At 46.9% G+C, this 25389-nt stretch overlaps 1 protein-coding gene across 2 annotated transcripts; it reads right to left on the bottom strand.

The window, feature by feature from the left end:
* Positions 1-1631: 1631 nt before the first annotated feature.
* CDC42 (cell division cycle 42) lies at positions 1632-22092 on the bottom strand. 2 transcript variants are annotated; one of them, XM_042883059.1, is made up of 6 exons: positions 21992-22092; positions 14267-14408; positions 10276-10348; positions 8454-8563; positions 8137-8334; positions 1632-3045 (listed from the first exon to the last, which is right to left on the bottom strand). In XM_042883059.1, the coding sequence occupies exons 2-6, from the start codon at positions 14369-14371 to the stop codon at positions 2956-2958; spliced, it is 576 nt and encodes a 191-aa protein (XP_042738993.1). In that variant the 5' UTR covers positions 14372-14408; positions 21992-22092; the 3' UTR covers positions 1632-2955. The 2 variants fall into 2 exon arrangements, with proteins under 2 accessions (XP_042738993.1, XP_042738994.1); XM_042883060.1 differs by lacking the exon at positions 21992-22092 and adding an exon at positions 21178-21270.
* Between the last annotated feature and the right edge of the window lie 3297 nt (positions 22093-25389).

The following is a 25389-nucleotide window of genomic DNA, read 5'->3' as shown; positions in this document are numbered from 1 at the left end:
AACAGCCTGCTCAGACCACGCACTTACCTGTCTACTGAGCCGCTCATGGGAGCAGCAGGTAAGCCCTGCTGCAAAAGCAGTAACATGAGACAGTCACTGCTCACACCACATACAGTATGCCACGCACACCAGTACCAGGGGAAGCTCCAAGTATTCCTGACTGCATTCAAGATCTTGGCTTTCAAAGCTGCCAGCTGAAAACGGCGATCCCAAAAGCAGGACCTGAGTCCCCACCACCACTTCTGCCATTTTGCCAAAGCCTTCAGAATGCCTTCAGAATGCCTTCAGGCAGGCAGGGAGCTCATCACAGAACCATCACAAGCAGCTCATAGAAGCCGGCCATGCAGAGCAACCTGACTTAGAAGGGATCTCACTACTGAGCTCAAGAAGAAGGACAGCATGAGAAAAGCCACAAGCTTTACTCTTTGTGCTTTTGCAGCCAGTTCTATACGCTGTCCTCCCTCTGGACTGGCACACAGAGCTATCAGCCAGTCCTGCAAAGTTGACACAACACAATAAGGAGGTTCTCCCATCACCGAGTGCCTTCAGGACTATCTCCTGAGCAGAGTTTAACCTTGTGACACACTTCCAGCAAGCACAGGCTTTTTGGTTAACCAAACGGACCTGGACGAAAGGACTGGCACAGATTACTGCCAGAAAATACTTGCAGAAGACTCAGCTACAGGCAACTTCTGTGTAAGTTTGCATCCAAAACAGAAGGGGTTTGGCAGGGTAAGCCTGCTACTTGAAACAGAAAGTCCTAAAGGATTCTCCTTCCATTTCAGAGGAAATCCCCTGCTTAATTTTATGCAGGCAGTCCTTTGGTCATCAGACTGGCTGCTGACTTTAGACATGAACTAGATTTAGCGAGAAGAGCAGGAGCCCATTTGAGCCTGCTGCCACCAGCACTCAGCTGTGAGCACTGCACACACCCAGCTGTGCTTCCAACTGTAAGCCAGACGTGTACAGTGCCCCCACAGCAACTGAAAAATCAAAAGGCAAAGCAGAACAGCAGCACTAATAGCTGGAAAGTTACAAGCTCACCTTTTACACTGAGCTTTTAGATTACAGTACCCACAAGACAGATCCTTAAAATAAAGACAGCCTTTAATGAAACTCTTTGGAATGTGTTTTAGTAATTAACACAAGTTCCACAGCAACACTGCAAGACCTCCTTTCTCTGCAGAACACACCTACAGGCATAACAGATGCTGTGCATGTTGGAGCAGGAGGTAAGCATCACGTCACTTGCTCCGGTCTGAGCATTTAATCTGCCCATGAACAGGGAGCAACAGGAAACTGACAAAGAATACTCTCCAAACAGAGGAGGTAAGAGACCAGCAACAGCCCAAGGGCTACTTTTAATACTGGGAACACGTACATCACCCCCTCAGTTAAGAACCAGAGTCTCCCCTTCAGATTTTGGTATGATTGCAATGATTATGTCACAAATCGCAGCAATATCAACAGAATTTAGGCCAGCAGCAGAGATGTGGGAAGAAGGATCTTACAGAATTAGGTATCAAGGAAAGGCCCACATTAACTTGCAAGCTCACAAAGGATAAAAGCCACGTTTTCAAGTCTTCCACACTCAAGAGAAAGACTAGAGAAATAACTACCCTCAGGCAGGCTTGTGAAGATATTTTATGTTTAATACATCTGAAAAGAATGCATATACAAAGAACTTAGACATGAAAAAGCATTGGTTCAACACTAATGAGTTGACAAGAAATTGGAGTTTGGGAAGATGGAGAAGATTCCCTAAGTCTTTTCCCTAAAAGAAAAACAATTTAACTTGCAAGCCAAAATGTGGTTTGTGGTAAAGTCCCTACGAATACTGCTGTCTATGTAAAGATCCTGCACACAATCCTTGTTGGGCTGGAACCCATCTTACAGCTTCAAGGTTACTTAAAATGCAGAAAAAGGGGATTCCCTCAACTGGTCCCTGCATGGTGCCACGCTGACCACTAGGAAACCCTCCCCACAGTTCCTTCCTACTGACAGGTCTGTCTTTCAACCTCTCCTTGAAGGACACCAAACCTTCGTAGGGAGATGCACCACCAGGACCAGCTCTCATTCCGATACACGCCAGGTTCTTTCAGTGCACCCAGACAGCAGTGGGTATGCTGGTCCTTGGAAGCATTTCTCAAATAAGAAAGGATTGGCAGAAAGATGGGCTTGTTAAAAGCCAACTGAATCAGTTGGGCATGCTTTAAAAGGTGCAGTTATTTCTTCATCCCGTGACCAAAAGCTCACAAAGAGACAAGTTAGTTTCCAAGTCTGATGGTGCATCCAGGAGAAAGGATTCTTCTGTTCCTAAAACTTTATAACTTAGAGGACGGGGCAGAAATTTATGACTTGCACAGTGGGAAGCCAGGGGGAGAGAGAGAGAGAGAGAGATACAAGGCAACTTCAGAGGAGATGCAGATACATTTTCTACACTCCTCCTTAGAGGAGCACCAGCTTGGGACATCTCACTTTCCTGTATTTGTCTTTAGTATGAAAGGCTGTTCACACAGGCTGCTGGCTGGCTGCAGAACAGCCCTAGGAGTTCTTGAAACCAGAACTAAGTCTTGCCAGACTGGCAGAAGGGGCAAGGCTTCAGTAAAACAGCCTAGAATTAGTCTGTTACAGAAAAAAGTCATGACAAGCATGCCTGGATTTTAAACAAAAAAATTAGAAACAGTAAACAAAATAAAAAACTAGTACTGATCAGTGTTTTCTGATACTACGTAATTACTCAAAATTAACTAGTTTAACTGAATTGAGGGGACACTGGGGAATAAACTAACATTCTCATCTCACACAGGGATCGTGTGGGGGAGATGGGAGTGCAGGGTATTCGTCATTATTGCAAAAAACAAATTTTAAAATTTGTATCTTTAGTTTGATTTAAACATTGCTTTTAGTATGACATCAAACACCAGCTTTGCAGAAGGGGCTGTGGAGGGACGTTCATAGCAGCACACACCTGCGAGTCTTCTTCGGCTCCGGAGGCTCCAGGGCAGCCAATATCGCCTCATCAAATACATTCTTTAGGCCTTTCTGAAAAGGGGCAAAGAGAGAAAGGGGCAGGTCTCATTTCTGAGTTTACACAAACAAAAGCACCGAGAGCCAGGTGGCAGACCAACCCCTGCAGTGAGGGACCCCCATCCGACACCCAGACCCCCCACCTCCTTTGCTCAGCAAGGTCTGCCCCAGCTGCACTGCTGCCGTCAGCAGCTCCTTATCGCAGCAGCCCATCTGCTGACCACGAGCACAGCGCTTAGAAAACAGAGCAGTACACTCCACGAGAAGCAAACACACGGACCGAAGTTGTTTCCTTAAGGCAGTTTTTATGATTAGTTGGGCAGTGACACATCTGACATGCTAACAACAAAGCAGAAAGTGCTGCATTCGAATGGAAGAGCTCTACTGGAGCACGGCAGCACAGCAGGGCAGACACCTGCGTGTCGAGTGGAGGAGAGGAGACAAGGCAAGCATGCAATGATAAACTGGTCCACGACACGCTCAGGGCAGGATTCCGGCCCCGCAGCCCGTGCTCAGGAGCACGCAGGTAGAGGCCAGAAGCTGTGCATGGTATCAGAGTCAAAATGGGAGGAGTACAAAGCAGGGACACTGCACAGGTGTTAAACTGAAGCCAGGAAGAGAAAATCAGAATAAAGCTTCATCAGTCATTTATACAAACAACCGCAGTTTTTAATTTCAAAATTTAAGGAAACTACAATTGACGTTATTCTCCTTCAAACAATAAAAATCAGAAGCGTAAGAGTAAGAAGCAGCTTTACATCTTACAGTAACAGGCTTTAAGAATCTATTACTGAAATGTTCTATCGTGTTAGTGAAAGCAAGAGAGTCTTAACAGTTCATAAAGCAGTAGCAAATACATCAATATTTCCTTCCCAAGGACTTACAAATACTCCACTACAGCACAGACAGCCAAAGCAATTGCAACAAAAACATCTCACTGCACAAAGGAGAACCAGAAATTCCTTCACATTACAGCATCACTTGCAGATCACCGTTCCATGTACTTTTGTCATGCAATTACATTTAACAAGAGTCACAAGTAGAAATTGAAAACACGCAACACTTCTTCCAGCTGGATTCAGGAAGATCAAACATCATGTCTTATTCTTTCAATCTTTTTCTTATAGAGAAATGATGTAATCAGATCCTTTTCCCCAACAGCCTGAATTATAAAGCTACCCACATCTGGCAACCCAAGCAGCAGAGAGTTAAGCGAGTCCAGTTCACGTTCCATGGTCACAATGTTTTACTAAAGATTTTAAGCACTGTCAGTCCAAGAGCTAATACAGAGGTTGCTCTAAAATGGTAAGCAGACAACAGCTTTCAATAGAGGTGGCTTTATTCGTTTTTAACCAGGTTTCTACAGTAGTGGGACAGAGGAAGCAGCAGCAAGAGGGGAAGGAGAAAGTTTAGAATATACAGCACTTCCTTTTGGGCTGAGTTTCCGGAGGCTCGAGGGCAGCTAGGATAGCCTCATCAAACACATTCTTCAGACCTCTCTACAAGACAGAGGGGAGGAGAAAAAACAGCAGCCAGGTTAGAGGATTAGAGAAAAACAAGCAGATACAAAGAGCATTCAGGATAGAGCAGGCTGAATTCACACAGGCAGTAACAAGATTTACTTTGCAAAAAACAAAGTAGATCCCAGGAAGAAATCTCCTTTAGACAACCCAGAAGCAAAAAGAGACAGACAGAACATGTGACAGACCACCAAGTTAAACAACACCAACACCCAAGAGGGCAGAGGCACAAACAAAGCAGCTGGCAAAGCCACCTGAGGAAGGAGCTGCTCACAAAATCGTGTTTTCCCAAGTGCTGCAAACACACCTGGTGAGTTACAGGGGAACAAACACACGGAAGAGCTGTGTGCCCCACCGAGTGCACTCCTCTGGCAGGTCAGTGGCCACGGCAGGTGCATGGACTCACTGCTGCACCTACAGCAGCAGCCAGACCAGAGCAAAGGCTCCACACCATTCTGCTCTGTGAATTCAGCCCCGAATAACTGAACAACTCCAGACAGCGGGGAAAACACGACCTGGGATTGAAGCGGTGCCTCTCTAAGTAAGCCACTGTCATCTTCAGACATTGGCTATTCAGTCACACACAAAGTGATGCAATACCTTACCTAACAGCCAGCTACAGGAACGATGCACTTCAGTTATTCAGTTAGTCATTAAAGCAAGTGTAACCATTCAAAGGAAAACAGACACTACATTAGGACTGGATAACCAAGATCCAGCACTGCACAAGCGGTCAGAGCTCTAAGAGGTCTGCAGGGATTGCATCAGAGCACAGAGCATGCCTTGCAGTTACTGTAAGCACAAGACCACCACAGTACATCAGCACTCCCACACAGCTCTGTCAGGTTTCACGTGAACGCCAGAAGTGAAACCTGGCTCAGTTTGTGCTAACTGGACTCGCCTAAATCTACTGTCACCAGTGCAACCTTTGTAACTTCTGAAGAACTGCTTTATGTCAGCCAAAGAAGAACAGAAAAGCTTCAATTACTTCCTGCAAACATTTGTGGCGTTTGTAGATTTTTGTTTTTGAACACCACCCAAACAAGAGGTTGGTTCAGATACACCCCTCTCAGCAAGTCTTTTACTGGAGCACTCACACAGGAGGTCTCTAAGACAATTCCACCTGGAAGCATTTATGTCCAAGTTACATGCAAGGTTATTAACTTACTTTTATCAAGTACACATGCAATTCTGTACATTTTCTCCAGCATGTTTTAAGAGTTGCAACCTACGCTCAAAAAACCTTAGAGACCTCCAATTGATAATGCCTAAATGCAGCCTGAGTACTAGTTAGACAGTCCCTCTCTGAGGATAAGACTGTAGTATAGACCCAATTATGCAACAAAGAACCCAAATAGGGCAAGAGTTGAGAAAATAACACTTTTTTTTAGTGTACTACTCTTGGACTCCTCCTTTGCTTTCCTAGTACAGAAAAACAGGGATAAGTGATGACAAAAAAGGGTAAAATTACTGCGAGAACTGGACTGGAGACAGAAGCCTGGGCACATGAAAGGAGCTGCATTGGGTCTGAGCAGCCCACAGGCCTTGATGCTCTGGGCCACAGCAGCGAGCCAGCTGGGCTCTGGCTCCCTTTATCCCCACTTCCTCATGGGAAACTTAAGGGCCCTCACAAACCTGGTTTTGTCAAAACCATCAGCTCTTAGGACCCACGTATTGTGTTCAGAACATCTGACGGACACACAGACAAATGAAATCCTAAATCCTGGGGAAAACAAAAATAACAGCTCCGTAATTTTATGATTATTTACTACTGTTGTGAAGTCATTTGCAAGTTAGTGGGAAGGCAGAAAACCCCAGACAGCTGAGATTAACTGTGTAGATGGATGCCAAGGTAAAGAGATAACTGGAATAACCCAGCTGAACCCAGCTTCACTTGAAACCAACTACTACAGCACTGCCTTGCAGGTAGGAAAACAATCCTCCTGGCTAGAACAGCCAGCTGCCCTCTGTGCTCAGCGAGCCACCAGCTCCATCACTGCTGGAAACGTCAAACATCCCCCCTTTGCAGAACATCCACGTTTCTGTTTGGCAGGTATTACCAACAGTCTGAGTAAGAGATGTCTTGCAGGGAAGGTCAATGACAAAATGAAGTAAAAAGAGCAGAGCAGAAGACTGACTAATCTTTCAGGTGAGAAAGCCTCAGAATCCTCCTACCAGATTATTCCCAACTTCTGAGACCACTACTGGATATACAGCCCCCAGAGTGCTCTGGAGGAAATTCAGGCTGAGCTTCCAAGTGCATAAAGCTGTTCTCTGCAACAGATGCACTTACTTTATCTGGAAATTAAAAGAATGGATAAACAATGAAGCCCTTCCAGTAATTTCAGGTGTTTCCATGTAATTTGAACAGATTGAACAAAGCAAATTTAAAGACACAGAGGAAAGGGCAAAAAATCCTGCTATCCGTTTCACCAACACGTAGGTCTCACAGTCTAGCCAGCAGCAGCATTCAGGTTGTGCAACTGACATCATCTATAGCAGGATTCCTTGCCACAACACCTCAGGGCAGCGTCCCACACACTCCCTCAGAAGGCTGTTCTCAGTTTGGAAAAAAAAAAACAAAAAACACTCAGGATGACAAATGGAAAAGCCATTGTGCAACCTGGGCAGAGGATGCAAGGGAAGCAGAACTTCAGGCTTGGAAGCTCAGCAACAAAGTTTTGTGCTCAAGATCCTACAGATCAGTGCAACAAAATGATAGAGTGAAAAGCTTGATACTGTGCACCTCTGGTTTGTGTACATCCTGTAGGTACTAATTCTTCACAAAGGAGCATTAAATACACTGCTAGGAGTTGTAATATATTGTGCAGGAGTGGACACACAAGATTATGTTTCCAAGGCACCCAAAGACAAGGCAGATCCTAGCTATCCACCCTCCCCACACTGACTTAAGGGGGAAAGACTGCCAGGTTTTGGTGCCTCAAGTCAGCAATTTCAGTCGTTTTCAGACTCATTTTCACACATTAGTTCACAGCACAGCCACGTTTATATCCTAAGAACTATATGATCAGTATTTTCTGTTTCAACAGAACTTCCATCTTAAGGCATACAAAGGAAACAGGTCACTGTCGACTGGGTGGGGAGAAGAGAAAGGAAGCTCTAAAAAGGAAGAGAAAGAAGCTCTCAATTAGGAATGCTTCTATTCATAGAAGGAACAAAACTTACTTCACTAAGACAGAAAGTGAGATCTGTTTTTTTCTTTGACTGCTCTCTTCAGCTGTGAATTGCATTCTAACCCACTTATTGTCTGTAACATGCCTTCTAAGTTTTAGATAACAACTTTGCTCCAACACAAAAGCAAACCCAGCAAGCAAGTCCTTCACCTCCCCTCTCCACTCGTGCCTAAATCTTCACAGGCTGATCTGCTTTGTACCACTGCCAGCTCCTCGTGCCTGAGAACAACAGGACAGAGAAAGCTACTGTGTCAACAGCAGAAATGGAGCTCACAGCCTTTCACAGTCATTCCGAGCTGTTTTTTCCCTGTAACTGAAAAAAATATATCTGTATATGGAATACAGATCTGCATATGGAATACAAGCAGAAATGGTCAAAGACCAACTCTTACCTGCGTAAGCGCAGAGCACTCCACGTATTTAACAGCCTTCAGGTCCCGGGCCAGTTTTTCGGCTGTCTCTGGAGTTATGGGCTTCTGCTTGTTCTTGGCAAGTTTTTCAATTGTTGAAGGATCATCTCTTAGATCAATTTGGGTCCCGACAAGCAGGAAAGGAGTCTTTGGACAATGGTGAGTAATTTCAGGTACCCACTAAGAAGAGAAGATAGAGTACTTATCAGTGACCACCTAGTCAAGGTTAAAACTTTAGGTACTACTGAAATCACAGCAGCAGCTCCTTTTCAGGAGAACTCGGGCAGAGTCAAACCAACCTTTTCTTTCACATTTTCAAATGAAGAAGGAGATACCACTGAAAAACAGACCAGAAATACATCTGTCTGTGGATAGCTGAGGGGTCGTAATCTATCATAATCTTCCTGACCTATAAGGGAGAAGATTAACACAGTATTAGAGGTAGACAGCAAAATATTGCCTTCTACAGGTTGTTAGAGTACATTCCAGCACAAAAGCATTACTGTGAGTAGTTCTAACTCTTAAGCAAATACACTGAATCCAAACATTCAGGGAGCCTATATTCAGATACAGAATTCATTCAGTTGCTACGTAACAACAAGCTGCTTAAAGTCACAAGAGAGAAGGGAAGGTCAGCAGTGTGCCCTAATAAATTCTTTTTAGGTCAAGCAGCCTCAGACTGCAGAATGTAAATCTGGCTGTAAGTCAGGTCTTCTGCACCTACTCTACCATAAAATATATTCCGACATCAAATTTCATTAACATGCTAAAAGTAAAGTTTCAGAAGCAATTCTGCTCCCTAGGAGGTCCCAGTTCACATCTGAAAACATCTAGGGAAGTGTTCTTTAAACAGCAAGAGAAGAATGCTGCTGTTACAGGTGCGGGAGTAACAAGGCTGCCTAGCAGCCATCCCCTAAAAATATACACAGGGCAGGCTGTGCTTCAAAGGAAGCCAAGCTGCTCCCTTTGGGCTGCACATCAGACAGCAGCAGTCCCTGCAGCACGCTGCAAGCACCGACCCACCAAACTGCAGGAGCTCATTTCTACACCTGCTCAATTCAGTGCCGCTCTTCTTAGAGCAAAGCAAGGCTCCCGTTTAAGGAGCTTCGTGAGCTGGCAACCAGCTGAGAAACATTTGCTCCAAAAACACTTGGATTTCAACCGAGTCTCAAAGACCTCAGCGACCTTAAAGGAGCTGACCACACCTGGACATCTCAGTGGAAGATCTGTAGACTGAAGATGGAGATCTGAACAGCTTGTGGCAGCTGCTGTACTTCTCTGGAAACACATGGGAGCTAAGCACTGACCAAAACAAGTTGTTGCAATTAAAAGTACCCCCCAAAAAGCTGTCTTCACAGTAGAAAGTTTTTACAATATGTCAGTCATTAATATGGGTTTTATTCATTTAAGTTCTGTAGCTTGCACTAGGAGCTGCTGTTTAGTAAAAAGATGGGTGACCCTCAAAGCAGCAGCCCTTCAATTTCACAAGTTTGGCTCCAAAAGGAAAGCTTTTATTTTCATCAAGCTACATGCACTAAGTCATTTGGCTTCTTCTCCACAGAGCATCTTATCCAGGAACTAAGGAGTTTGTAATAACATACAAACCACGCTTCTGAGAACAATGTGAAGAGTAATTAAAGCCACAGCACTTAACTGGAGCACAAGATCACATCAGTAATTAATAAAACACTAACAATGCATCTGTAAGAATACAGCTGGAAAGAGTCCCGTTAAGTTCTACTAAGGCAATTTTAGGCAACACTTTACCAGCCAAGTTCTCTGACAGGACTGCACTGAACAACAGTTTGCAATATCAGAAGTTGTGTACTGCTCTGCTGTTATTACGTGCTGGGGACTGGACAAGCCCTGGGTAAGCTCCTATCCCCTCTTGTTAAGTTCTCATGCTTGCTAATAAATGCAGATAGCTGTGTAACACACAGCACATTACTCCAGCCACGGACTCAAATATAGTCTAATCACAACAAAGAAGACAACAAATGAACAAAGAAGCCTGCAGACTTTTCCCTTTCAACTTTTGCCTCTTCTGGTGCACCTTTATAGTCAGCATCACTTCAGCTAAATCTAGGGCAGTTACAATGACACGAGCACTCGATTTCTCACCTGCAGTATCAAAGAGGCCTAGAGTGTAAGGCTCTCCTCCAATCATAACCGTTACAGCATAGTTATCAAAGACCTGTTCAGGAAAGAAACATTTAAGAGCAGGTCAGTATGCCATCTTTCAAGCCATCACACTACTTACCACATTGAGCCCCCTCTGATTTGTACAAGAGTCATCTCAGCAGGCCAGAATCCATCACGCTTCCTGCACTGCCACTGAGGCTGTTAACAGGATGATTCCATTTGTGATAGGGATGCAAGAGTTATTTCCACACTTTCTCTAAAGTAAAGGCACACTAGATACACTGCTGCATCTAATACCATAAAAGCCACTGAAGAAAACACCTGTAACAGCTCTTGCCTGTAATTGAGAAGATCAGGCTACAGCATCTGTGCAGCAGCTGGTACAACAGTCCCATCCACGAGGTCACAAGCACACACTGCACCAAGTGTTTCACCCAGCAACTTGTTTACAACACAGCTGATCACATGCTCCTACCCAAAGCCTTTTCCTTCTAAACCTGCAAACTCATTAACTCATTACTACTGCTGGAGGTCAACATTAATTTCAGTGACCATTTCATCTTCAGAACCAGAACAAAACGTTTCAGAAGCTATCTTCATCAAAAGCTTTTCCCATTGGAAAAAAAAAAAAAAAAAAAGCTGTCTGCACATCATGCTGCAAGTGATCTGAGCAAGGATGTGAAAGCTCCATACCCTTCAACACAACAATCAAGTCTGAGCAGCTTCCACAGCCGAAGTAAATTGCAGCATTAAAGCAGGTCACAGTGAACTCGGAAGGTTTTCACAGAAGTGATGGAAGGAGGAACGCTGAGACATGAGCTGTCACACCTATTCACAAGGTTTCATTACAAGCTTAGGCCCTTGAACAATTTCCACTAAGATATGCGACTAAGACTAGCAGAACAGCACTTCAAAGCTGAACTTTGATGAGTTCAGATCCGTCTCCTCTCCAGCCAATGCTCTGGTTAAAGCAATACCTGCCACATTGATTTTTCCAATTTGTTACAACCCACTGTGACCCAGAAGGAAGTTATGCGTCCCCAGAACCACCAACTAGAACTGGAAGTTTCCCTCTCAAACAGTTATGGTTTAACCTTCAGGATTTAAGGACTGCAAGAGACTTCAACATTCACCCATTACCTGCAGCCCAAGCCTTTGACACACTGCCCTGATTTTGCTTTACTGCACCCTCCTGTGAGCATCCAGCCACAGCACAAGACCTTCAGGGTGCGGAAGGAGGCTGCAGGCATTTCACAGGCACATTCCATGTGCAGCGACCACTACTTCAACACCCCAAAGTACAAACGACCCAAAGGATCAGGAAGTGGCATGCTCCTCACTGAAGGTCACAGCACCAACTCAGGTGTCAGAGGATTTTGACAAGCTTGAAATCCCAAAGATATTCCTTAATCAGCACTCCTGCTCTGGCCCTTTACTATTACCTCATCTGTATCCAGTGAACAGAGTTTAAGTTATTAAATGAAGCTGCCCCTTAGGAGGATTAACACACTTGGTTTTTGTTTTTAAAGGTACAGCTAGAATTAAGACAGGCTGTGGATCCAGCACTGGAGAGGCCAGGGTTAAAAGGCCAGCTCTTCATGACAAACTTGCAAGCACCACAGATCTAGCACAACCACCATTTCATTCTCAGCTGTGCTAAACAGCCTAAAACCCAGAGCAGCAACAGACCAACAAGAAGTTTCAGTTCCTGCTGGTACCAGACAGCCCCCTACAGCAGGAAGCTCAAGCTTCCACGTTACAGAACTCACACCACCTACCATTCCCCAGGCACTGACAGTGCCACTACAACACAAGTTCCTTGTTGCTTTTTTTGAAAAGGGAATGATGTCAAAAATACGCATGCGATAAACTCCATACCAGCATAAAATCCGCATCCCCCTGGGAAATACCCTTGAGAAAGAAAAGCAAAACAGAACCAACTGAAAGATCCTATCAGACTGAACCAGCAGCTGCAGAGTGCAGGTACAGCCAAGCAGGGCAACAGCACACACAGCTTGTATCAGAGCCTTCAGCAGCTACACGTGCAGAACAGATCAGTTTGAAACCAGACTCAGACTTCAGAGCACCTCAGCTGCTACTAACTGCTCTGTGCCCTGTCACAAGGCTCTGCCTTCATTTTGGAATGATGCTGTTACACTTCTTTTCCTATTTATTACTACAAGCATTAGCCAGAATATCAGAGCCTACTTACCAGTTCTCAGAGCCTGAAAGAAGCCTTTAGGCCAGAGGTGGCAACTGGCCTGTGATATTCCCAGAACACTGAGACTCTCAAGATAAGGTTCAGGAGGAAAAAACGATTTCAGAAGCATGGGACAGTTTTAAAAAGTACCACAATTGAGCCTCAGCACATCATGACCACACTTAAATGACACGTAACTCGAGTAGCTGTTCCACACTGCTTATGAGCAGGGCTTTATAGATACTACCACCTGCAGGACAGCAGACTTGAAACGTGTATTTTGAAAACTCACAAGTTTAAGATTGAAACATTTTTGAATGTAATGAAGGGTAACTTCACTGGGGATAAATATAGAAGCTTCAGGCTCACTGCTGAAACCTCACTGAACACTTTCATTTTGTCTTGACCATAAAGACTAGTTTAATAGGGCAAGCAGACTTCCCCAGGCTCTGTGCAGCGCTTGGTTATCCTGGAAACAGCACAGCAGGTTTCTCTGCACCACTCGACAGCAGCAAAGTGCAGATTCAAACACAACCAGTCCCCTGCCAGTCCTAAACAGGAGGATCTCTGCAAAAGGCTGAGCTTTGGTCTCCGTGCCTACACACAGCCCTCAGGCTGGTCACTGCATCAAGCTGCGTGCTCTCAGGCTTGGGGATACCTGCACCGCTTCTCCTTCAGCACCAAATCCACAACTAAGCTCACAAAAAGTCAGTCCTGTTCCAGGGAAGCCTCAAGTTTAGCAAGCTGAAAAGTCTTCATAGTGGTCAGAGACAGCAACTAAAAAGAATCACAGAAACTTCCTGCAGCTTCTCTGTCACAAAAACAACTTCTTTCTCCCCTTTGGCTTGGTGGGTTCCTTTTTTTGTTTGCTTTTACACAAAGTATCTGCTGCTTTGAAAGAGGCACCATGAAGAACCCAGCATCTCAAAGGAGTTCTGTTCTTTTAAGTTGCTTTGTAACAGCCCAGTGACCCCCAAAACAAACTGAACATCCCACTGCCAGCATGCCAATCCTGCATAGGCACTATTAGAGCAACACACTTCTCTATCAGAAAAACAACACATGCAGTCAGACTGCTCTAACCTTGATCTTGAGACAAGCCAAGGGATTTGGTAGCTCAGAAAACTGACACTGTAAGACTCAAAAATGTTACGACAGGCGTTACATGAAGACAAAAGGAATACATACAAAGCTGTTAAATATCTGTATGCACAACTGGAATGAGACTGAACACTCTAGATCCAAACAGGACTTCAGCTGAACAGGAGGAGTAAGCACACACTCCACACTACACTGCGTGATCTCTCAAAGCTGCAAAGCAAAAATCAGCACCAAAAATGGTAACTGTGGTCAGTGACCATCTCAGCAGCATGAAGTACCATTTTCCCTAAAAGTAAAGGTGTGGCTGCAACAGAGCTCAGCAAGCTGGAGACAAGGAGTTCCTGCTGCCCAACCTCCACTTTGCACTTTTAGCAACTGCAGATAATCTGATTCACAAAATCCAGCCAGTGGCCATCAACAAACAGCAGCCAAGACCTTACAAAGCACTCAAACAGCAGGAATTGACTGCACACAGGAAAGAACCCCAGCACCACCGGGTGATAGCAAGGATCAGCAGCAGCACAGATCCTCATTACTTTTCCATGGTGCATCAGCCTGCAACAAGCTGAAGGTACAGATATTGAGGTGTTCATGCCACAAAACTTCAGAAAGGAAACTCATGCTGCGCAACCCGCCGTCCCCAAGAACTGGAGCCATTCTCACACTCACCGTTGGTACGTATTCCGACGGGAACTTATTTGTTGTGTAAGAAATTAAGAGGCAGGTTTTACCGACAGCACCATCTCCCACAACTACACACTTAATCGTCTGCATAGCTGAAGTCTGCTACAGTATCAACTCCAACGTGAACCTGAAAGGAAAAAAGAAAAAAAAGATTTAGGATTTTCATTCCCCCCGGATTGCAGTGTGTGTCATTAGACAGCTTCAGCTGAGCCCAAGGCACTGACAGGACGCACTGGGATCTGACAGGAAGGTATTCCTACACAAAGCACTTGATGCAATCACTCCATTGCACACATCAGAGGACATTCATTTTCATATATGCAAATTCTTCCAAATTGCTAGCCTTTGCATTGCACACCATTGCCAAATACCAGCTAAGTTTGGCACAGTCACTTCTCACATTGGGAAGAATCTGGTAAGTTAAGTCACTCTAAAATACAACATATTTTTTGCCTGATTACCTACAGCTGGGCAGAAAAGGTCCCAATGCCTTTCAGTCTATTTCTAATGCACAAAAGCACCCAGCATGCACTGAAAAATGGAAGTGCAAACTCAGGCCTTGCTAGCTGCTAAGTAACATATCTCCCAAGAGATCTTACCAAGGAAATACAGCAGCATGAGCTCTGAAAATAGCTCACAGGATAAAAATAAGCAGGTACAGGCAGAAGCACGCACGGTTTTTTTCAAAGGCGAGCTCTGTAACCTTCATGTTTCAGCTCCACTTCACCTGCGCCTTCAGCCCCACTCAGAACAGAGCAGCTCAGAGGGCCCCCATTTCCCAGGGAATCCATCACTCTCCAGATGCTACAGAGCCACGATGCTGCAAACTGTTTCAGTGCTGCCCCTGGACAGATTTGAACACTGTAACTAACTGGCTACTTTCCACCAATACTTCCTCCAAACCTTAGCTGGCTTCCTCCAGAGCCAGGCACAGCCGCCCTTCATTAAGCTATCATTAAGCTATTACTCTAATGAGTAAAATTACCAAGCCTTCAGTCATGTTACCATATGAGAGGATGAAACCCTAACCCCACCAAGCCTAATTGCAAAGCTGCCAATACTTCCAAACATTTCCATATTATTTACACAAACAGCGAGGATTTGCTTACAGAGATATCCTCCACCAGGGTGGGAGATACAAGAGCCTCAGGGCTGCAGCCTCACCTCATCATTCTGCCTTCTGCACTGAGACCAACCCCACCAATATCATGGAAATGGCACCTGTTCAACACAAAACACAGCTGAAAATAAGGTCCTTGTCAGGGAGCTGGATGCACTATCCTGGAATCCACTCTTCCACAGGAAAACGTACGAAGATGCACGCATCAAGTTGTGATAAAACAAAACAGTCCAGCATGAGACAGGCCTGCAGAAGAACTCATCCCCAAAGGGAATGCTAACGAAGGGAGGAAAAATTACAAAGTTTGTTTCCTCCTCACAAAGTGCCCATTAACAGCACGCCTGTGTACAGGGCACCCAGCAGGACCAGATAGCAGTTTTAAATACCAGAGGGAATTGAAACAGGAGTGGAAAGCACTGAAGTCATCCCAGTTTGAGTGCAGTAAGTGGACTGAGACATATAATTATGAGCCTGGCGGTTGGGTCTAGAGAAGACAGCTGATAAAGTCCAGGAATACAACGCAATTTGAGTTAGTTCTGCTCAATAGGGCTTTTTTTAAACCTGAATTCATTTATTTCTTCAAATCTTTGTATTCTAATCAAAGGAAAAAAGAAAAAAAGCATTTCAGTAAAGCACACGTTAAGTGACTGCAACGTCTAACAGCTGCTCAGTTTTACCCCATCCAACATGCAATTTCAAAAGGGGATCTCACAGAACTCAAGAATATCCCAGGAAATGGGATTTCTGGGAAGTGAGGATTACAAAGCCTGGTAAGATTTGTCAAATTGATCAGATGGCTCCAGTGCAGACCCAAACAGCTCACGTGTCAGAGTTTCGTTTAAAAGCTTGGTTACACTTTCATGAGAGACAAGTGAGCTCCCTTAGGAATCACCCCCTAGAAGCAGCTAGCAATTGCAAGCGTTAGGATGAAGAATTACCTGAACCACCAAAGAGGAATTATATGCCCACACCAAGTCTCACACATCTCAGTGCAGGCCTGAACGCACACCAGAAGTCACCGCAGATCACAAAAGGCTGAAGAAACCTTGTGTGAGGTGCCTATGGCAGCCTCCCACGTATGGGGCACCCACGGACAGCCTCAGCCCCTCTCAGGAAAGCCTCCTTCCCCACTTTAACAGCAAGCACCTGAAGTGCAGCATCACTGGCTGAAGCATCAGTGAGACGCTGTCAATCTTGACATACAATCAGCATTCCCTACTAAAATGAGAAGCACAAACCATCTTGCCTTCACTCTCTCCATACAGCAGTTTAACTGCTGTAGAAGCCGCAAGCCCAGCTCGTTAAGATTCTTAACCTACTGATGTCTGTTTGCAGGTTAAAACGAGTACCTTCTTCTAAGGCAAAGGAAGCCCCGCTGTCAAATCTGTCTGCACATCCTGTACAAGCTTCCTGTCAAGCCATGGCAGCACCACGGCTTCCTCTTCACACAGCACTGAAGCTGCTGCCATTTCATCACCCACCGGCTAACGCAGCTTGCTGCAAGCTGCCAGCTGCCAGCCAACAACCATTTTGTGATGCTCCTCAGCGTGCACCACTGACACACAAACCTAAGCTCACCCAGCCTGCCACAGCGAGAAGTCTCCCAGATGAGGGGTATCGAAGCAGTGTAATCAGCTACTGGGAGGTTTTGCTCACCAGAGAGGCAAAACCAGAGCATTAAATGGAGAAGATCCTAATGGCATGCCTGCGTTACAAACCCAGCCCAGCAAACTCCATCCCAGGAATGACTGTACGACACTCCGCCTCTCTGTGCGGTAACGAACCGCTGTCAACATCATTAAAGGACCTCAGAGCCCTCAGTGTTCCCTCTGTTCTGATGGTGCAAAACAGATTAAGGGCTGAACTCAGAACCGGTCTGAAGAGCGGCATTACCACGGCCAGCATCTTCCTCTGTAGGGGAACTGCAGCCATTCCCTGAAGCAAGCTGAAGTTTCCAGACCAAAGTCCATCTTTCAGCTCCCCAGGAGCCTTCCTCATGGAGCAGACCTCACCCCAAGCAGCTGAGAAGTGACAGATGTGCCACTTCATGAAATTGAAAGGCTTTATTACACTCTAAACCACTTGGTGCCAAGGTTACCTGCCCATCTTGCCCGTAGCTCAGATCACTGCAGGCACACAAGGTATCCCAAACGTTCAAGCTGAGTTTATGGTTTGGGGGTTTAATTTCCCAAACAGCTAAACAAAAAAAAATAGTCTGACAAAATACAAACCAGCACACAGCTGCACTCCTTCAAAACACAGCAAGTGATCGAGTTTAAGGCAAAACCTGTAAAGAACAGGAGGGACTGACTTAAGAAACAATCCTGCACCACAGCAGTTAAAGACCTTGAAACAACCATACAACAGCTGTACCCTCCGAGGACTTTTTGGAGCAGCCGCTAACAGTTCAGCCAGCCCTTAAAGCCAGTCTCAAAACTTACACTCTGAGAGGTGCTACCGTTTGTTTTAAACAGAAGTTGTTTCAGCAGCCAAAAGAGCTGCTGCGTTACAAAGTGCCATCGAGGCAACCACAAGAATTCTGGTGGAGATCCAACCCCCACCATCACCCAGAGGCTTGGCCAGAAGCTCCCAATGTGCACAGAAGTAACTGGAGGTGCCACCTCCCCCCTGCCCATGCCTGAGAGCTGGAAATGCTCCAGCAGAACCATCCAGAGACACGGGACCACCAGCACAGATGGAGCAGCACTGTGACACCCAGGCCGAAGTTGTACCTGCTATCAGGAACCACGTGCTCCACGCAGGGGCAGCAGGAGATCCCAGACACATGCTTCAAGTCTGCCCCTTGACAGGGCCTATCGATCCCAAAGTCTCTACGGTTTTGAAGTAACTTTTTTTCTGGACGAGTTACTATGAACTACCAAGGGGGAAGCTCAAGGTCACCTCAAAATGCAGCTCTTGAAGATTAACTGATGTTTTCTGTGCTTAATGCAACTTTCTGCAATTATGTAAGAACTGACAGCTACCCCTTCAGAAGGGCTCATCACAACGGGCTGATGAAGACCTACACGAGACAGGAAGCGAATACAGCCGAGTGGGAGAATTTCAGAAGTCTGAAGTTAAACTCCTACCAGCATTAACACCTTTCAAGTTCTACTACTTAAAAGGAAAAAATAAAAGACATTCAACAGCCATGCCACTGCACAGCCCTGAATTCAAAACAAGCCTGGTCAAGCAGAGCATGACTCAGTGGGCACAGCACAGCAAGGCTTCGTGCGCTGACTGCAGCCTGCTCCTCTCGGACCTCAGAGCAACCACCTCCACATGAACTCAGCAGAAGGCAGAGGATGTCATCCTGTATTAAACCCTGAGAAATACAGGAGTTTATGTTAAGTCCTTGCTTTTAGTCTTGAATTTTTACTCTCTCACAGCCCACAGACAGCTGTTCAACCCTGCTGTGCAACGAAATCTTGTTCAGTGCTTCTATACAGTGTAAAGCACACCTACCTGTATTTGCTTAGCTTCACGCTGCTAACAGTTCAAGATGCAAGCTGTACCTGTGCTGCTGTCTGCACAACAGCTCATCACCGGGCACACCAGCCTCCATGCTCAGCTCCCCTCCCTACAGCCAGACACGTTTAACAGTGCTACAGCTGACACTGACAGCAGCACAGCTGCTTTGGTGAGCATTTTTACGTAAGGGCAGCCGCCCTGCGTGCACATGGGCTGCAGTGTTCAGAGAACGGCTCAGTTGCTGGTGCTCCATGCACACAAACTGCCCCAGTGCCGTGTGCAGGAAGCAACGTGCTTATCTCAGGCCTATCAACAAGACTGCTGAGCACTGAAGAGACGATGCTTTGCTGAGAATAACATTCCAGAAGAGACTTTTCATTGATGCTCATCTTCCTTGGTGTTCCTAATACTTTTATTTAGCTGAAGCCAGAGGTAAAGTAGCAGAGGCTGCCCTGCACTCAGCAAATGAGGAGCTAACTGCCATGGCTGGTGCCAGCCTCACATTCTTCCTTTTCACGAGACAGGAGGACGCTGGGAATCATGCCTCACAATTCAGAAGAAATGGGGTAAATCTGCAGCAAAACAACTTAAAAAATAGTCATTTCAAGAAGTTTATCTCCCCCAAAATTCGATGCTTTCATCCCACATTAGTGGGAAAGGAACTACTATAAGAACCCAGTGACACCCTGCCTTCATGCAGTTTCTGTCACTTCTTTTGCCTTTTGGTCATTTTGGCCACTTACCTTCATGCAGGCAGAAGATGCAGCAAGGGTGCTGTTATATGTTAAATCCTTAAAATATCATTTTATGTGTATTCCAGCACAAAGGGGTGACAGGAGAAATGGCAAAAGCCTACAATGCACTGAGTGTGTAAAGAGAGCTCCTGCTAGAGCACTAGAAACCCACATTGCTTCCACTTAATGCAAGCACCTCAGAAACTGAGCATCAAGTGTGAGGATGATTCCACCCCCCTACAACTCCTCCTGAAGGGCAATCGCCCCGGATGGCTGCAATTCATCATCAAGCCTATGGGCAGAGTCGAAGCTGGGCTGGCCACAGCAAGGCAGAGGACCGAGGGCTGAGGTGTGCAAGTCTGTAGGTGACTTAAAAGCTGTGAGCTTTTTTTATTTTTTTAAATGTTTCAGTGTGAAACACAACCAGAACCGCAGTGGTGCACGTTCAGCGTATCAGACGAGTTCTCTGAAGCAAAGCTGGAACCCAACTACACCAACGTGCTGTATTCACTTTGAAGCCTGCAGTGCGACAGATAACTTCTGGAGAGATTTCAATTAAGATGTCCCAGCTGCCCGTGCTGGTAAGACTGGGAAACATTTTTCAGTACAATTGCATTTCAACTAGAAGGAGCTTCTTATCGGGATTAGCAAACATTGTGCTGCTCTCAGCACCAACTTACCATATTTTCTATGGGAAAGCAAAAGCACAGTTACGCTCTCATCAGGAAAATCCCTACAGCTTTCAGTTGGGCTCCATTTCCATTTAGCAGCCATCTTTCCAGTAAAAAACACCTCCATTGTTCTTAGGTATCTAAAGACACTTGTGGTACTCCGGCCCTTCGGACCTTTTTTGCTTAACAATAAAAACACAACAAATTTCCACCTGGCCATCAGTCCCCAGCAAACAATTCCAAAGCAGGATATATAACGAACTGGAAGCATCAGGCACAGCTCATGAATAACCAAGTTCAAAGCACGCAAATCTAGCGATTTAAATTTGTCTAAGACATGCTGGCAAACTGCAAACGTGTTTTATCCTGCATCACAGCAGTTTTTATTCCTCACCAAGCCTTAAAAATGCTTTTCCTCCTTATTATTGAAGCATATAAGCAGTAAACACACTGAACAAGGAATCATTTCACAATTAATAATATATTGATTCAAGTCTTACGCACGTCTGCATTACCTGCTTCAGGTGAATATTTGCCTACACTGTCTGCCCCACCATCTTACACTAACAAGCGCTGGTTTACAAGCCAGAACAACACATTTCCACTTAATACAAAGGCTACCTAAACTTGTTTCTGTGCAAGAATATCTTGCTAACCAGCAGAGCCAAGCTCCCAGTGCTCACTGCCTTACTGCAATCAGTAACACTAGAAGCTTGACCCGGGTTTTAATTACTCTTCTAAAAAAAGGGCGTTTGGGGTGCTCCAATTTAACATTTTGAATAAAGCCAGCCAGGCCCTCTTTCTCTAGGGGAGAAGAAACACAAACGGACACAATCACAAGTGCTCAGACTGAACTACTTTTGCCTACACATCTATCACATCCTCCCACCCAGGCCTTGCCTTCGTGGTGCTGTCAGATGATGGGAGCAGAGCAGTGCTGGCAGATGGGGCAGGCACCGTTCTCAGCTCTGCCAAGCACAGGTTGCACAGCCACCTGGGCACGGCGTCCCGTTGTCGCCAGTAGCTTCCAAGCTCCATCCGCTCACAAGCGAAGCAGCTACGGAAGGGGCATTAAAATACACCACTCTCGTCTTCGAAACCTCAAAAACGAAAGAGAAACGCCCACCACAGCAAGCCCCCAAAGAACCAGCGGGACGGCGAATGACCCAGCGGCACCTGGGCGAGACAAAAGCCGGGGAGAGCCTCCCAGCCTCCCCAGGAGGATGAGGAGAGGGAAGGAAGCGTTTCGCGGTGCCTAAAGCGAAGCCCACACCCGCGCTGCGCCACGGACCCGCATCGGAGCTGGGCGTCGCTCCCGGAAGAAGCGGAGGCCCAACCTGCGACACCCGACCTCCGCCTTCCCCTCCTCCCTCGGGCGGCCGGGCGGCACCGCGGGGCTCGCAGCCGGAGGGCCCGCCGCTTCCTGCCGAGCGAGGCCAGGCCGGCCCCCGCCCGCGGCGCCGGGAGCGGAGCGCAGGGCAGACGGAGCCGAGCCGGGCGAACCGCCCCATCCCCACACGCAGCTCGGCCCCGCTCTGCGCCAACAGCCCCGGCCCAGCGGCGGTGAGGCCCCGCACTCACGCAGCGCAGCCCCAAGGAGCGCTGCTCGCACACGGCCGGCTCCGGGCCCGGCTCGCCTACCCGTCCGCCCTCCCCTCCGCGCTGCGGACGCGCGGCTCCCAGCCTCCCGCCCCGCTCCGGCGCTGCCGCTCACCTCAGAGTCTCCGCCGGGCGTTGGCGGCTCGCTGCGGGGTCTCCTCCGCTTCAGGCGCAGGGGCACGCTGCCGGTGACGTCACCACGCAGAGCTGGGCGGGGCGTGGTGTTGGTGACGTCATCACGTAGGAACGTGAGGGCGTGGCTTGGAGCCGCGCTTCCAGCTCGCCCGGTTTGGGGGCGGTGGGGCTGTTTGGAAAAGGGCGCTTTCATCGCTCAGCGCTACCGGTGCGCAACCTCGTCCTCAGTGCCGTGTCCACGCATCCCTTAAGTACCCCCAGGGCTGGGGACTCCCTGAGCAGCTTGACTGATACCACTAAACGAGCCAATGCAAAGAAAAATACACCGGGTCTGATGTTAAACATACTTAACAATACTGGCTTTCACAAAACTAGGTAATGTAAGCAAATCATCCTTCATCTACTCGAGAAGCCTGGTGTATCATTATCTAAGCCAGTGTGTGGGCCCTTTGCAGTGTAACACTGTGAAACTGGAAACTGGATACAAACAAGAGGAGGGCAATGTGCGGTCATGGAGAGGAAGACTGCTTACTTCATCTGAGAGGGTCCTGAGACTCCCACACCAAGCCACTGAGCATGTGCAAGGAGGTGGGACCCTACGTTATACTGTACCATAGAACGCCTGGGTTGAAAAGGACCACAGTGCTCATCTGGTTCCAACCCCCTGCTACATGCAGGGTCACCAACCTCCACATTTAATGCTAAACCAGGCTGCCCAGGGCCCCATCCAGCCTGGCCTTGAACACCTCCAGGGATGGACAGGGATCCACAGCCTCTCTGGGCAGCTGTTCCAGCACCTCACCACTCTCACAGTAAAGAACTTCCCCCTGACATCCAACCTAAATCTTCCCTCCCTCAACTTAAATCCATTTCCCCTTGTTCTGCAGTTATTTACCCATTCAAAGAGTTGATTCCCCTCCTGTTTGTAGGCTCCCTTGAGATACTGAATGTTACTGACTATTGCTGAGCAGGAAACCTTTTGCATATGTAACGCAGGTAACGTATTTAAGCTGAAGGTCTTTTGTTCAAGATATGTGTGGTTAGGGTGAAGATATCCACTCAGGGAGCATCGGGACACTCAGACATAGCTCTCACACAGTGTTTGAGTAGCAGGAGCCAAAAAGCAGCCTCCTGGCTGAAAGAGAAAACTCATTTAAATCAATTGAATTCTTAAGATCCAGGAAGACCTGCTGGGCTTGTTGTGCAGCTCAGGAAGGCAAAGTGCTAGCAGCAGTAAGCCTGCAGTGCTGCCCTGCAATGAGCAGCTGAAAACCATCTGATGAGGCTGAAAACCCCTCTGCCCCTCCTCTGATTTTGCTCAGCCCTGGTTCTGTGCCCTCAAAATGCAAAAATTCAAAAGTGCTCTAATGACTTGGTACATCGGGGAGATGCTTCCTGCACTCTCAGTCCCATCAAGTCATTATTAAACTCATCTCTTGGGATCAAAAGAAGACAAGGCTCACGTCAGCAAGCATCAGCTCCGGGGAGCAGGTATCAGCCAAAGATGAGCAAAGCCACTCTGCCAAGCATTGTTGGCATCAGAAGCACATCTCCCACAGAGACTGTCCACCTCTGGGGCTTTTGGAATGAGCCATTGGCTGCACATCCACTGCTGCCCCGAGCGCTCATTGAAGAGCAATGGGAGAGAAATCTTTAGAAATACCATGACTGGGTGCACACCTACCCACAGCCACTGCCTCCAGAGCCAGCAAGCTGCACTGTGCCACCTCTGCTGAGTGCAGCAGCATTGTTTCAAAAGGAGGAAGGGCTGTTTGCAAAGCTCTGCTCTTTGTTGCAACCAGGTTTACCTAGAAAACACCTAAATGCAACACTTCCCATGTCACTGAGTCCACTCTCAGCTTGCACATGGATTAGCTCTGCAAAGTCCGTGACCTGAGATGGAAAAGCATTAAATTAAACTTGGATGCAGATAAATGTGACTGTGAATGGAAACAAGGGTCTCAAAGGAGGACCCTGATTTTTAACCTTTTGTACAGCAGATGAAACAGCCCCTGGTTTCCTTCCCTCCCTGTGAATGCACCTGGCATACCTTCAGAAACAGCAGTGGCTGGAAAGGCAGCCAGGGCTCTTTTTCAAAGCCCCATTGTTCCTTGCTATGATTTAAGCAGAAGTACAACATGAAAAGTTTCCCCAGACTTGCAGAATCACACACCTTCAATGGTGTTTTCTGCAGTGAGTCACAAACAGCTGCTGCCTCATTCAGTTCTCACCCAGAAGTTTGTTCACCTGAGACAGGCACATGCATTCACCCAAATGAAAGGCGTGAGAAGCGTGTAGGAGCAAGCAGAGGCCACCTCTCACCCATGGACAGCCCAGACCTCTCTCTAGTGTTGCATGTCACTGACTCCTCCCAGCTGCAGTTTGGTGCTTTGTTCCTGATTAAATTCCCACCCTATTGATCCAAAAATGCATTAAGGAAAGGGCTCGGGACAGGCTGAGCCAAGCAGAGGCACTCACAAGCCCAGAGGCACTCAGGGAACCCTCCACAAGCTCTACTACTAGTGGTTTTACCAGCACTGTCCCCTCTGTTCTCTTGCAACAAACACATTACAGAGAGGTAATGTTGCAGCAGAATTGCATCCTCAGCTGCAAGTGCTGCAGGAGGTTGCAGTTCAGCACCTTTCACCTTTCTGTCACCAGCTCCATCCCTATTTGACACAGGATGGGCTGCTCAGCTCTGCAGTGGTACCTTGCCCTATCTCCCTGCCTGCAGCACAGAGAGCACAAGGCAATGCTGGATATGCTGCACTTGCTGCAAGCCTTTTGCTTGTTGGAGATACAGAAAGAACAGGCAGGACTCTGCAAGATGGGCAGTGCACGGGTAGGATGGAGAAGTAGGCAAACCTCCAAAGAGCAAGGTGGCAAGAGAGGCTAGAAGAGGCATTTATGTTCACTTAACAGGATCCCTCTACCCAGCAGAAACATGCTGGCACAGAGCACCAGCCCTCTGTGACACACAGCTGTCATTCAAGCAGCAAGTGCTGGCACCCAAAGGAACTGCAGCGGAGCAGCAGAGCTACAGGGCACAGAGGGTCAGCAGGCTTTGCTGGAGAAGTGAAATCCTGTCAAAGTCCAACATAAGAAATCACAAACTGCAAAGGACAAAGGTAGCAGACATCACCAAGTCCCCTTGTGCATGTACATCAGCTTACAATTCTTAATGATGGGAAACAGATAAAACTGGGGCAGGAATACCTTCTCCCCAGAGGAGCACAAATCACAGGCGAAAGTCTCTGATGTTGCTGTAATTAGCACTACGGCAAAGACCATGCAGTAATTAACTTTCTCCCTTCCAAGTTAAGATTTAATCACATGCAGTAAAATAAGACCTGGGGTGGTAAAACATGCAGAGGAAAA

Source organism: Lagopus leucura, unplaced genomic scaffold (assembly GCF_019238085.1).
Source record: "Lagopus leucura isolate 7727_CA_CO unplaced genomic scaffold, USGS_WTPT01 Super-Scaffold_100037, whole genome shotgun sequence".
Taxonomy (NCBI): domain Eukaryota; kingdom Metazoa; phylum Chordata; class Aves; order Galliformes; family Phasianidae; genus Lagopus; species Lagopus leucura.
This window is presented reverse-complemented; position numbering and strand designations above follow the sequence as displayed.